Source organism: Lissotriton vulgaris, chromosome 3_1 (genome assembly GCF_964263255.1).
Source record: "Lissotriton vulgaris chromosome 3_1, aLisVul1.2, whole genome shotgun sequence".
In the NCBI taxonomy this organism is placed as follows: domain Eukaryota; kingdom Metazoa; phylum Chordata; class Amphibia; order Caudata; family Salamandridae; genus Lissotriton; species Lissotriton vulgaris.
This window is the reverse complement of record NC_141689.1, coordinates 950,157,908-950,172,217: the sequence shown is the minus strand read 5'-3', so window position 1 is coordinate 950,172,217 and position 14,310 is coordinate 950,157,908. Positions and strand designations below refer to the sequence as shown.

Here is a 14,310-nt window from a genome sequence, read left to right as displayed (position 1 = left end):
ACTTGGGTTTTAAAAGTTGGACTATTATTTCTTGTTCGTTTTTTAATAATAAGCCTAATTGGACAAATTGCTTTTTGTGTTTCATTCTAAATAATTTACTCATGTGTTTATAGATTTCTTCTTGTCAAAAGCAACAATGTTGATGGGGAACAGTACAGTTGAGTACATTTTTATTGGAGCAATAACAATTATTTTATATGTTGCAAAGCCTAGTAATGGTATCGTTCTCTTGTGTGTTTTTTAGTTTAATTTTAGAAAACCTGTGTCCAGACATGCTGCTGAAGAAGAGGAGTGATGAATTCCCTGCTAACCTCTGAGTGGTATGCTCCGTACAGGCACAACCTGCATGACTAATTAGAAAGCATGGATACTCCACAAGTGGAATGGAAAAATCTACATTTTTACTGCACACCTGTGATGTCATGGCCACACTGTAGAAATTAATACCCAGTGTTGGACCTGACCCTTTTTGAAGGGTTATCCCCTAACGTTTTGCCTTCCTGTGCCTATTTTTCTGACCTTCGTTTTGCTTCCATTATGACTCTGGGAACTTTTGCACTGCTAACCAGTGCTAAAAAAGTGCATGTGCTCTCTCTTTTAAACATGATATGATTGGTTGACACCGGTCTGGTATATTTGATTTACTTATAAGTCCCTTGAACATTGGTAGAGCATATGCAGGGGCTGCAAATGCTAATAGTGGGCCTGCAGAACTCCTTGTGGCACTCACAGACATAGCCTTTTAAACCTGTCTCAGGCCTTCCACTGCAAAAAAAAGTAAAGAACAGAAAACTGTCCATGGGTCAAACAATTCCTGTACCTTATCAGCCCCTTTCTAGATAGGCATTTACTCCTGGCCTTGGTAGGTGAAAATCTTTAGCAGTACCCATAATGAAAATAGGCCTGCCAAGGGTGCGTTAATTCCCACAAATTCAGAAAATTGTGAATATTCACCACATTAGTCAAACATCCTTGTCCTGTTAGCTCACAAACCAGCCTCCCAAAGCAGATTTGCTCACATTTAATATTACACTGTACTGATCTAATATTATGTGTCAAGAAATGTGAATATCAAAAATGGCTTTGTAATATTGTTTTGCACATCTAAGTTTAACTTCAATGTATGATTAACTTTGTGAATTGGAGTATTCCGGTCCTTTCTGTCTGCGCTGGCGCTGTTTTGACAGCTTAGCGCTCACTTAGGCACCCTTGCACCATGTTGGAAGGGTGCCTCGGGCACAGACAGGTTTGTTTTTGTGCAGGAACGGCACCTTCGTGCACAAACCCAATCCTATGAGGAGTTTTCCTCTTTGTATGTGTGCTGCAGAATACAGAACACATGGAAAGAGGAACAAACATGGAGAAATGAACACATTTCTCCTCGTTACGCCTCACCTCGAGAGGCGTAGAGATTTGATGCTTCCACGGGTTTACATCACCCAGGTTAACTTCACTTTGTAAATGTGGAGCCTCATCAAATCGCAAGGGTGTTTGGGTGGGAAAACCCACCGTAAACGTCTCCCATGCGCAGAGTAAGGCGAAGCAACGATTTGTGCTGTCACTTTACTCATGATTTATGAGGCCACTCAAAGCCACGCACGGTGGCTTCATAAATCTTTACGAGAGCACTGCGTTAAGTATGTACCACTTTACATGGTTCAAAAGTGATGCAAGGCTCTCATAAATAAGCCCCTAAGAGTTTACTTTACAACAGTATTCTCTCTGACCATGAAAACACATCTCTCAAATACACTTTTTTTTACAAACACTGTATTATAGGTCATTTTTCTCTTTTAGTGTTGTACTTTGCTTACCTTGTCTGATATCTGTTCCTTACTTTAGTTAGGGTGGGTGGTAAGAGGTGCAATGTCCAAATAGCAATAATAAGGCAAAAGTCCTCACAATATTTATTTGATGAAACTGAAAGAAAGTCATACCTTTTTAATGAGCCACTGCATAAATCCAGTGTAATACAACATAGACATCACGGTGCTGAAGAATACTACGATTGGCAGGACCTTGAACACAAAAACAATGCATTGTAATTAACTTGTGCTTTCTGAATAAAAATGTTATCAATCCCTGTAATGAAATCATTTTTGTATTGTTGTTAGAGGTCAGTGGGCTTGTATTGTTTTTAAACAGTTTTCATTGTATACTAATATAAGTCCACAATAAAAGACATTGGATTACTAAAAGTGACAAATAATCATTCATCTTTCATTGATGGCACGTGCAATGGGAACATATGTAGTTATTCCAGGTGCACGTCTGTAAAACCTGATTTCATCTCTATTAACAGATTTCACAATTCAATTGAAACTTTTCACATCCATGATTCTCATAAACATGTTTATACCGATTATCAGGAATATATATTTACTTGTATTGTCCTTTGTGCACTTTGATGGAAAAGACCATAGTCAAAGTGTATTATTATTTCCTCAATATGTTACTTATTGTATTGACAATACAATATGGTGTTAAACATTCTGTAACCAAAAGTCACAGAAGTATCTTCAATTGAGGGTGAAGCACTTGAAAAGGGGGGGCCCTTGGCCCCCCCGTCCGCATGGCGGCGCGGCGATCCCTTCTTCCCATGCCTGCCGGTGGTGTGGGGGCGTGACCTCCCGGCGACCAATGGTAGGCAGGAGGTGTGCGCCACACCACCGGTCGGCCGATGCCCAATCCCTGATCCGGAGGTGTGGTGCAGTCCTCCGGGTCAGAGGGGCGGGCGTTGAGGGGTGAGGGGAGGGGGCGGCCCGCCCTCCCCCCGCGTCCCTGGGAATAAAGGAGGCGGGAGCGCTCAGTTCGCCCTTCTTGTCGCCTGACGCTCCCCCACACTGGTCGTGCCCCGCGCTCGGGGCCTCCTAATTTTCTGTTTTCTTTTTCAGATCAAGGATTGCTGACCGGAGTGTGTGGTAGCGCGACGTTGGAAGCAGACAGACGGAGAGTTGACCGTAAAAGATCGAGGACGGTGGATCTGTAGAGTGCAGGACACGCGAGTCATCGACAGTAAGAGGAAGCGGGGGGCTTGCATTTCATCGCTTCGTGTGACCGCCGGGTGGGTCTACGTTAGAGTTTGGCCACCCCTAACATTTGGAGTAGCCAGTGTTGCGGTCGCTGTCGCGTGGTGCTTACAGCCCCCTGCACATCCTCCGTCTCGTGACGGTACAGGACGCATTGGTTCCGAATCTGATCTGTGAGTGACTTGAACATTAGTAAGAATGCCAGGAGCTAAAGCTAAGGGGTCAAAGATGGAGTTGATGTTTCAGGCCATGATGCGGAAGATGAATGCCATGGACAAAAGATTGAGTTCGGTTGATGGCCTAGAGGCCCGTATGATGAAAAGAATGGATGATATCGAAGGCCCGCGCGGTAGGCCCAAGCGGCAGATTGACGCGCCTTTACCGGAGAGGGATTCCGATTCCTTGCCGAAGAAAGGTGAGGCTAAACGGCCAAGGCGCAATGCTTCTGCTCCTACACCGGTGGCGGTGCCCGCTACCCCGGAGCCGGTATTCCCGGCCCCTATGGCACCCGCTCCCGCATTGCCAGCAGGGGACAATCCTGCCGGGCAGGCGCCATCTGCCCCAGATGGCACACTCCCATCGCCCCCAGTGCCGGCACCCTTGGCCCCCCTTGTACCGGTGGTGCCGGCAGCAATACCGGATTGTGACACTCAGATCCCTCCTGAGTTAACGGCCCAGATAGCGGCGATACTTCCGTGGCTACAGAAAGGGGGTATGATGCCCTCAACGTTAGATCATTCCGCGGAGGCGGCAAAAATGGTGGAGAAGATTAGGGCGGGAACAGGTACAAGTGCGGTTCCGGCCTCTGTTTCTCCCTCTTCTGCAGGTTTGGATGCTGCTCGACCGAACGGAAGCGATGCAGGAACAGCCCCGGCGCCCGGTAACGGTAAGGAGGTAGTCCTGCCTCTCTTAGGAGACGGGACGATTCCGTCTCGTAGTGAGGATTTAGGGCAACATGTTTCCGTGCGGTGAAAGAGATGATTTGGGCGGGAAAGTACATATATATTTTCTCTTTGCTGTTAGACAATAGGTAAATGGAAAATGCCAAAATGCTAAAAGAATGGATGCACCCTAGCGAATGGAGAGTACAGTGTGCGAAGTTTAGGGTGGAGGAAACACTGAGCAATTGGATCAGGGCTTTCTCCATTCTTACAGCTATCACTGTTGAACGCACTCCAAACGTGCATGCGGCAATGGCGTGTTATCAGGGCAGGATTGTGGGTTGGAGCGAGCAATATGCCGGGGATGCATGGAAAGAATATGACGTGAATTTCAGAAAGTCAAAGGAGTTTGACTTGTCATTGTCATGGGACAAGGTGGACTCATTGTCATGGCATAAGCAGTTCGGAGGGGGCACGGCCCCCACCCAGCAGGGGACCATAGCCAACGTGTTCCCCGCAAAGACCCAGCAGCCCTTTCGGGCGGCACCAGGGAATGAGTTCGCAGGGAAAGGTAGGGGGGGCGGCGGGGAAAGAAAAGGTGTGTGTTGGGATTTCAACAAATGCTCCTGTACTAGACCCGCCGGCACTTGTACATTCAGACATGCATGTGCAATCTGTGGTCACACCTCTCACCCCGAGACGACATGCAGGAAAAATAGTAACCAGACTCAGAGAGGGGGAAGGAAACCTGAATAGGGCAGAGAGTCCGGTTAGCCCCTCCCCGGTTAACGTCCTGGCAATGATTCCATGGCTAAACAGATACCCTAACCACTGCGCAGCTGCGTTATTGCAGGAAGGTTTCTCCCAAGGTTTCCGGATCCCGGCCGGGGGACACATTGGCAGTGCGCACTGCAGGGACCAGTTATCTGTACAACAGAATCCTGCTGTAGTTCTGGCTAAGATTCGAAAAAGAACTGTCCCTGGGCAGGATAGCGGGGCCATTCCAGGAAGTCCCAGTGCCAAATTTTGTCTGTTCACCATTAGGTGTAGTCCCCAAGAAAGAGAAGGACGAGTTTAGATTGATCCACAACTTGTCGGCACCAAGAGCTACATGTTTAAGATCAAAACCAAAACGGCACCTACCTATCTACAAGCGCTAGCCACCCCTTACCTACCAACAAGAAACCTACGCTCCCAAACTGCAGCAAATTTCGCTGTTCCCAGTTTTAGACTGCAAAGAACTGGCGGCAGATCGTTTTCTGTCAGAGGGCCAATTCTGTGGAACACACTCCCCCTACATATCCGGAAAGAGGAAAACTACGCTAGCTTCCGGAAATATGTAAAAACCTGGCTTTTCCAGAAACAACTGAGCTAAAATCTAACTCCGCTTATACCTTAGTCCAACCTAATGTCATAGGCGCCGGGAAACCCTTGTTGGGTAGCTGAGCGCCATACAAATGTAAAAAATAAAATAAAATAAATAAAATACAAGAGGGGTGTCCGTGAATGATGCGATAGACGAATCAATTTGCAGTGTGAAATATGCCTCCTTTGATCAAGCAGTTGAGTTATTGCGGGGATTGGGGCGGGGCACTCTCATGGCCAAATCTGATATTGAATCCGCCTTTTGTTTGTTACCAGTGCATCCTTTGGACCATCACCTACTTGGTTTCGCTTTTGAAGGAAAGTTCTATATGGACAAATGTATGCCGATGGGTTGCTCAATCTCTTGTGCGTACTTCGAGATTTTCAGTTCCTTTCTTTAATGGGTCATGAGACAGGCCAAGGGCCACAAGCAGGTTATGCATTATTTGGACGACTTCCTGTTCTTGGGAGCGGTGGGGACTTCGGAGTGTGCCTGGGCATTGCAGTAATTTTGCGTGCTCATGCGGGCTTTCAGGGTACCGTTAGCGCCGGGGAAGACGGTTGGTCCGACCACTTGTTTGGAGTTCTTGGGTACCGAAATTGATTCTCTGGAGGGGTGCTTTAGATTACCCACAAGCAAATTATCGAAGTTCAGGGCGGCATTGCGCCAGTGCCTTCAGAAGGAGAAAGTTACGTTGCAGCAGCTACAGGAGACGGTGGGCCAATTGAACTTTGCATTGCGAGTTATCCCAATGGCACGCCCCTTCTCTCGGTCGATTGCCCAAGCCATGAAAGGTGGACAAAGAGGGTGGCCTACAAGTGGCCTGTGTGGGGATCCATGCCGACACCATGTGTGTAACGATTCAAAGATCGAAGACCGACCAGGAGGGAAAGGGGGAAACGATAGTGCTTCAACGTGCTCAGACCAACCCTTGTTGCCCAGTCTCGCATGTGGAGGCTTTTAGGAGGCAGCGGGAAGGGACGCCCGGAGGGGCACTATTGTGTCACATGGATGGTACTCCTTTGACTAGGTACCAGTTTAGGAAAGTCCTGGACTTAACTATTGCAAAGGCAAACTTGGATCCCGCGGAATTTGGCTCCCATTCTTTTAGAATCGGGGCAGCAACTGAAGCAGTGGTAAGGGGACTCCCAGCCGAAAAGGTTAAAAGGATTGGGAGGTGGTCCTCGGAGTGTTACAAACGCTATGTACGTATTGGCATGTTGTGACAGAGCTGGATGACTCACACTTGTATATCTTGGTTTTGCAGTTTCTCAAACCTGTCACGCGGGAGAGGAACTTGCCGAATGTCGGCAGAAGACACCATCGCAACACAAGCAACAGGAAGATCGTCGGACATTGGTGACTTGGGTTGTGGGCCACTCTTATGTTAGACGTGCGAAAAATTTATTTCTTACAGGTGACAGGATGAGAAGGGCGAAAGAGATGGGGTTCTCCATCTCATTCTTCGGGAGGGGAGGCCTGGGTATTAGGCAGTTCAGGGATTACTTCCTGGAATTATTGTCGCAGCAACCCGCCCCCCGTCAGTGGTGATACTTCACCTGGGGGAGAATGACTTGACCAAATTCGGGAGATGCATCCTGATAGATGAAATCATATCCACTGCCGGGTGGGTGTCTAGGACTTGTGCGGGTTGCACGGTAGTCTGGTCCCAACTTATTCCTCGTTGGCAGTGGCGAGGGGGGGATTCGGTCAAGGCGTTGAATCACTCGGTAAAGAGGATCAACACGCAGTTGGACAAATTGTTTTGAGCCCCCTGGTTGCAGACGATTCCTCATGGGTCTATTTGGGGAGAGCATTTCTACCTCCGGGACGGGGTGCACTTGACTGAGGCTGGGAACGTCCTGTGGTCGAATAACATTTTAGCATGGCTAGTGGGATATGCGAAGGGGACATGACCTTTCTGAGAAGTAGGAAGGGGGAGGCCAGATCGTCGGGTAACAATGCTGGCCTGTGGCGGGAAGGTCATGACCGGTGAGCAGCTATTTTAAGGTCTTAGGGGGCGGCATCATCCTTTGGAGGTGTCCGCCCAGGGGGAGGAGGGGTCACTGGCCCCTCCTAGAACTTCAGGGGCAGCTGGTAACGCAAGTTAGGGCCCTCCTTCACTGGTTAAATGAAGTTCACGGGGTGGACCGAGTAATTAACGAGCTCGGCTGCATGGGTGGACCGAGTAAGTAACGGGCTCGGCTGCATGGGTGGACAGAGTAATTAACGGGCTCAGCTGCAAGGGTGGACCGAGTAATTAACGGGCTCGGCTGCAGGGGTGGACCGGGTAAGTAACGGGCCCGGCTGCGCATGCGCACCTGCGTAAGGGCGCAGCTTGTAAGACCTGACACCAGTTAGCGACCTTGCCATATCGCCATCAATGTTAGTATGCAAAATTTTTCAGATGAGGATGTTAGATTCGGTTAGGAAACAAGCTGTATTAGAATCTTGTTAAGGCTAGCCGATCACAATTGTCGATATAAATGTATCTAAATGTTTCTGAATAATTTTGCATAAATTTTTTTTATATTTTGTATAACAATTTTATTATTTTGTATCTTAATAAATACGGCCGGGGGGTTATACGACTCCCCGCCTTCCAAAGACAAATCATTTTCCGTTTTGCTGTGTTCTGGGTTGTTGTGGGCCTACAGGGAGGGGGGCGGTAGCCGTCGCTGACCATGTAACTAGATAACTAGGTTTCAAAACTTTCCCATGAACATTGTAAGATTATGATTGAGGTCGAGAGCAACAATAAGCAACATAGACATGTCTTTGTGAGTTTCAGGAGAATATCTAATTAGAATACCCCAAATTACTGTCTCTCTAGGTCCCAAAAAGATAATGTATTTGGTGGATGCCCAATGAGATTAACACTACCACTTTCCAATACGTTAGTGTAAATGTAATAGGCATAGTAGTCATATCGCTCCCACTTAACTAAGTATATGTTTGTTTAGAACCTGAAAAAGCTCTCTCGCCTCATTCTAGGTTAAGGGTAGACTCCTAGTAACCTTACTAAAAACAGGGGTGTGGAATTTTCTTCCTATTGCTTGGCCAGTAATATGGAATCCATCTTTTAGCTGTGCCCTACCCCCATTTTGTCACTCTGCCCATTTGAGGTTTTTGACCTCTGTAATATCTGTGGCTCTCTAAAGTTGCACACTAATCACTTTGTTTTTCAAAGTTTGCCATACCTGTCACTTTGATAAAATAATCTTTAATGCAGTATTGTTCTGCACATTTGCACAAAATACATATATGAGGTGTAACAATTATGCAAACACAAGGATATGATGGACAGAGCACTGAAACCTTTTAGACACTCACTCCCAGTCACAGATCTGGGTTGAATCCATCATCGTTCTTTAGCTCACTTGGCCACCCCAGTTTAGACACAGCTATATGCAAATCAGTCTTGACCCTGTGCCTCACGGGAACAGTCCAGCCCAAACTGCCAAGCCATGTCATCTTCCCTGGACCGGAAACACGCATCCAGGGACCGGGTTCGAGCTAAAAGCCGCCATCAGCCAGGCTAGCTTGAATCCAATGGCAATGTGAGCAAGTGACCAATACTCTGCCAACTTAGGGTGAACAAAGCAAACACAAGGAGAAGATGGCCAACTTTTCAGACACCCCCCCCCCCCCCAGTCACAGATCTGGTTTAAATCCATCATCATTCTTTAGCTCACTTTGCCATCCCAGTTCAGACACAGCTATATGCAAAGCTATATAGCTGCTCTAATGGGACTTGAATCTCAGCTACTTTACCTGTTGCAGAGATTTTTTTTGTATTAACAACGTGTTAATGGGAAAACATCCCACCTGCACCTGCTGAGACGCCATCTGTTCCTCCAAGGTGCAGTGCTAACTCCTACAAAGATGATGGCAGTTCAGTCCCCCATCTATAACGGCAGATCAGTGACATACTGGGCAGAAGTAGAACCACAAAAGATCCCTCCCACCTCCAACTCTCCCATTGAAAAGGCAAGACACCTTTGAGGAAAAAGTGAGTATAGTGTCTGTCCTTAATATGTTGGGATACCCCTCTCCCCCAACTATTTTAGTCAGATATTAAGGCCCTGACAATATATCACCGATTTGATATGTATAATTTCAGTGTCTACATTAGGTACCTCTAATTCTACCATCCTACTCAGACACTGATGAAATCTCACCTAAGTGTGTTCACCCCTAAAGTGAAGTCACTTTGAGGGACTAGTAACTGCTGCTACCACCGCAGTGTGCACGGCAGCGGATTACAGCCGCCACCCTGCTGGATGGAAATTCCGGCAAAAACATTCAGCCTCAGCTAGTATGTATGCTATAGGCACATCGGTGAAAATAGCAGGGCTGGTTTATGACTCGGTGAACCGGTGAAGGTGACGGTCATTGCAATATTTAGTTACTATGCATATATATGTGTATGAGAACATGTCAGGGCATGTGTAGAAGCAGGTGCAGGGAACGACTGAAACCAGGAAACATGCATAGATGCGGATTTGAGTTGTGTGTGTGTGGGTGGATAGAGCAGAAAGCATGGAGGAAAGGCAGCTTTGCATCCCAGTGTCTATCAGTTTTCCATATTACACATTAAAAGTCATATTAACCAGAAAACATCGTTTTAAAATGAAGATCAGAAGCACCTTGATTGTTCAAGGTGTGGATGGTAGCTTTGTGTTCAATTCTTTTGTGAGGGCAGAAGCCAACGCTTTTAACTACCTTGAATCAAATGTGGTTTCTGTTCACGCAGACAATAGTAAACAAAAGCGCTCAACAAGTCTTGCAGCGTGTTATTCTCTGGCACTTTTCCGCTTGCCCTGGCAGTGGACGCTGTTTTACTGTTTACAGAAGCACGCCTTGTGGGGTGGTTTTCCTTGCAGATTAAAATAAGACTTTGTATACCTGTTCCGCTCCACGGCTCTCAATGTTGTCACATACAGTAGCAATAATATCCTAAGGGCTTGGACTCAGTCGCACAAACTTGATTGTTGCTCTGCTCAGAAGATCACTTTGCAGTTTTGGCTCTTATGTTTGGTGCTGAATGCAAGCTCTGTGCTACTGTCCACCTGTCTATGCTAGACAGACAGAACAGCCAATTAAACTCTTAAGTGAGAGAATTTTAGTACGTCAACGAGTCTAGCGCGTGCAACCTGCACGTCAAGTGTTTGAATGTTGACAGGGCCAGGTTCGCAATTAATTACCCAGAAGTCAACAAACAGCTGCCATTTAAGAGGGTAATTGCTCAATTTCATGACTGGGTTCCACGTTTTGCTATCACGCTTGTACTAGTACCTGTGCAACTACAAGTCCCAGCATGCAAATAATAGGCCGGGGATGGTGAGGGTGCCACAATTTACACGCGTCACCAGTCAGTAATGAAAGGCACATATTCCCTATTCTCTTCAGTTAGCACTTCGTTTAATCTAAACATTTTTGCCAGCTGAACGCAAAGGAATAATGTTGTTTACTATCTGAGACAAATTTCCCCAGAAACTGACCTCAATTAGTCCTGAGAGTGGCATACTGTTTCCATTGACTACTTAGAGGCAGGAAATGCACTGATATTTTTCACCTCGCTGTTTACTAAGATTTCAACCAATACTGAGAAGAAGTTCCCTTGAATGAGATATTCAATAAAACAACTTAATTAACAAATCAATTAGGACAATAAAGTTAAGAAAATTGTACACAATTTATTAATATTACAAAATATATTAAAAAACACAAGTGGGCAAGAGCGCCACTGTACACAAATAAAAACAAATAAATTGGAGGAAAAATTGTTAAAACGGTTTTTTGACATTCATGGAGATCAAAATCGACCAGCAATATTGATACGAGGAAAGGGGAACAGACAACAGTACGACATCCAATTGTTACAGTACTAGGTGTACATTCGAACTCAATGTGATAACCATGTGCTGTGCACAGTTTTTATATTGTATCAACACCGGTATCCGAGTCTAGGAATTGTACTTGGAAATTGCGTCGACGCGTTTCGGTGGTTGAAATAGTTTTGGACCACCTTTATCAAGACTCTATCTTTTGTCTGTCGTGTATCTGGGGTCAAGAACGATCACCCTTTAGATTCTTGTTTGGATAAACTCCCTGTACGTTCAGTTGTAGAAATGTGCGCTTAAGGATAAGTGAGTTGACATCAGTTTTCCTTCACACTTTTGTGTGTCTGACTTCGGTTTAAAAGTCCTGCAGATAAACGTGGTGCGCTTGGCGATACTGCTCGTTAAAGAGCGCCTTTTTCTGTTTAAAAGAAGTGGAAACCAGGGGCGCTTTCGTCTTGTCCTCCCGGCGAAAAACAATTGTTTCCCTATTCGGCCGAAGAGAACTGCCTGCTTCTCTGGTTTCAGTCCGGTCTGAAACCGGAGAAGCAGGCAGTTCTCTTTAACCCTACTTCCCTTGAATTTTTTAAGGGGTACCTCTCACTTTGTTTCATTACTAAGATTTCAAGCAAGCTGCACCTGTAATAAAGGGTTGCGCACGAACCAACAAACCGTTTAGCTATGTTCAATGAGTGCAGAAAGTCAAAAAGGCTTTGGAAGGTTGAATTTTGGGCAATCTGTTTTGCCTAGGCAAACCCTCCGAACAGCCACGTTCATGCTCTTTGCTGAGTGTTAAAGCATCATTCACAAGGTCTGTACCTCCAGCCTGCAGTGTCTGGGTTTTGTTGTGGACTCTGAATCAGCTACAGGTCTCCAAATAGCCATGGCTGCCAACTCCACTCCCGGGTCAAGAAAGGCATTTGTTTATTCTAGAACGAAGAACTGGACCCAATGCCAGATCAAATCAGTTTTTTAGGTCGCGCATTCGAGACCTCTTGTATATACTTTAGTATATACATATATGTGTATGTACTTTGTGGGCCCTGGAGATCAGCCCTTGGACTTCCGCTTAGGGACTTTTTTTTCTGTTCAACTGTCTCTATTTAAAGTTCTATATAGAAAACTACCAGCAGAGGTCAGTAAAATACCAGAATTGCTTTCTGCTTGTTCAACTGACCCTATTTAACCGTCTTGATAGAAAAGGACCAGTAGAGATCAGTCAAATACCAGAATTGCTTTCTGCTTAGGGACTTTTTTTTCCCTAGGAACTGCCTCTATTTAACTTTCTTGATAGAAAACGAACAGCAGACGTCAGTAAAATACCAGAATCACTTTAGCATTCTCTAGATTCCAGTCCAAAGAAATTGTCTTCCACGAGCACCCGTAGATAATAATATTTATTTAAAATCTTGTAGTTTCAGTAATATGACCACCGAAGGCCCAAATTTTCTATTAAAAACAGAGCTTTGGACTATACCATTTCCATCTGAAAGGCAATATTTCTCTCCATGTATTCCCATACCTGGCGTGTCACACAGTTTGGTGCTTACTTTCTCTCCATGTTAAAGAACAGTAGGTGTTTCAGCACCCAGGCTAATGTGCTGCATAGCGAAATGCATATAAGATCCCAAAGGCGAGACTGATTGCATTGCAAATGCTTGTTTCAGTGTCTGTCCACTCCTGGGTGCTCGAAGACCTCCCTTAGAAGGTGGACTTGTCCTCCTGGGTTTTCACACAGTGAGCATGTAATGAGCATTTACATCTTAAAGCTTTGGAAGTTGACCTTTGCTCTTACTGCTGCTGGGCTACAGGCGTGTGAACCTGTTGTTATATGATCAGCAAACATCTTGATGAGCACAAGCTTCTCATGAATTGTAAGTGGTCAGACTAGTTTTCGCTTTCACATTTGATCCTGAACCAACACAGCATGTACTCATTTCATTTTAAATTGGTGTTTAATAAGAGCCAAACATGCTGCCTCATGGCCACCTCGTAGCACATTGTTGTGAAGGTGTATAGACGTGCACAGTAGGTCAGAACTTTTTAATAGTACCGTCTGTCGACTCCAAAGTGAACAATTTAACTTTGACAAAGATAGGCTGTTAACATAGAGAGTGCAGCAGTCATGTTAATGGTGGAAGTCTGACTCCTGAGTGCCCCAGTTAGACCTGTGCTATCTGAGCTAACCACACAGTATGTATATATAGGAATAATGTTTTTGACTTGCTTACAACTTTGACGCCTTTTGACAAATCTTCACAAGCTTTTTTTTTTAAAAAGTGCCCTGCTGGGTCTGATTGTGCATGGAAATTTTCAGGGTGATCAGTCATGCAGGTGTGAGAAAAAGTGGAGGGTGTCAAAAAAAGAGTGTTTCCCATGTTAATTCCTAAAAAGATTTTGAACTTGACTAGAGCCCAAATCGCTGGACAGAATTACACCAATTTTGGAAGAAAGGTAGCTCTTGGTCCAGAAAGTGGCCTTTTTGTGAATTGGTGTAAATCCGTTCAGTAGTTTTTAAAGATATTAATGGGAAAACAAATTTTTATATCTAAAGACATGAAGCCTTCACAAATACTTTGTGATGTGTTGCAAATACGCACACCAACAGGAATGCTGTGATTGGCTGGCCGCAACCTGTGTAGAAAGTTGCGGCTGCCAATTTATGTAGCGGGACATGGTCCCTGGGGGCTGAAAATAAACATTGAGAGTGATAGAAAGGGCCATGGTAGAGGTACCCTGATCCCATGGGTGGAATATAGGTGTGTTTGGAGGACCCTCTATGTTTACAACACATCGAGAAATGTTTTTGTCTTCCTTGTGGGATATTCGTGACTCCGCTGCAGCGCTCAACGCGGCCCCTATTTAATATTGCAATGTCTTAGCGAATATCACCGGAAAAAAAAGTACATTCAGATACTCATTCAAACACTAATGCACTCACTCAGAGACCCACTCACACTCTTACACCCACTCAGAGACTTATGCACTCGCTTACAGACCCACTCAGAGACTGAAACACCCAGTCACAGATCTAATCAGACACTCATATACCCACTCAGAGACTCTCTCAGACACTTATGCGCACAACGCAGACCCACTGAAGCACTCATGCACCCACTCAGAGACTGACACACCCACTCACAGACCCAGACACTCACAGATCCACTCACATACCCACTCACAGACCCACT

At 45.5% G+C, this 14,310-nt stretch overlaps 1 protein-coding gene across 1 annotated transcript in view; it reads right to left on the bottom strand.

Moving 5' to 3' along the window:
- Positions 1–14,310, bottom strand: part of SLC28A3 (solute carrier family 28 member 3) — a 365,199-nt gene that overhangs the window by 104,113 nt on the left and 246,776 nt on the right. Inside the window, exon 9 of the mRNA XM_086961303.1 lies at positions 1,938–2,018. Coding sequence (XP_086817429.1) covers positions 1,938–2,018 — 81 coding nt within the window. The remainder of the gene's footprint in view (positions 1–1,937; positions 2,019–14,310) is intronic.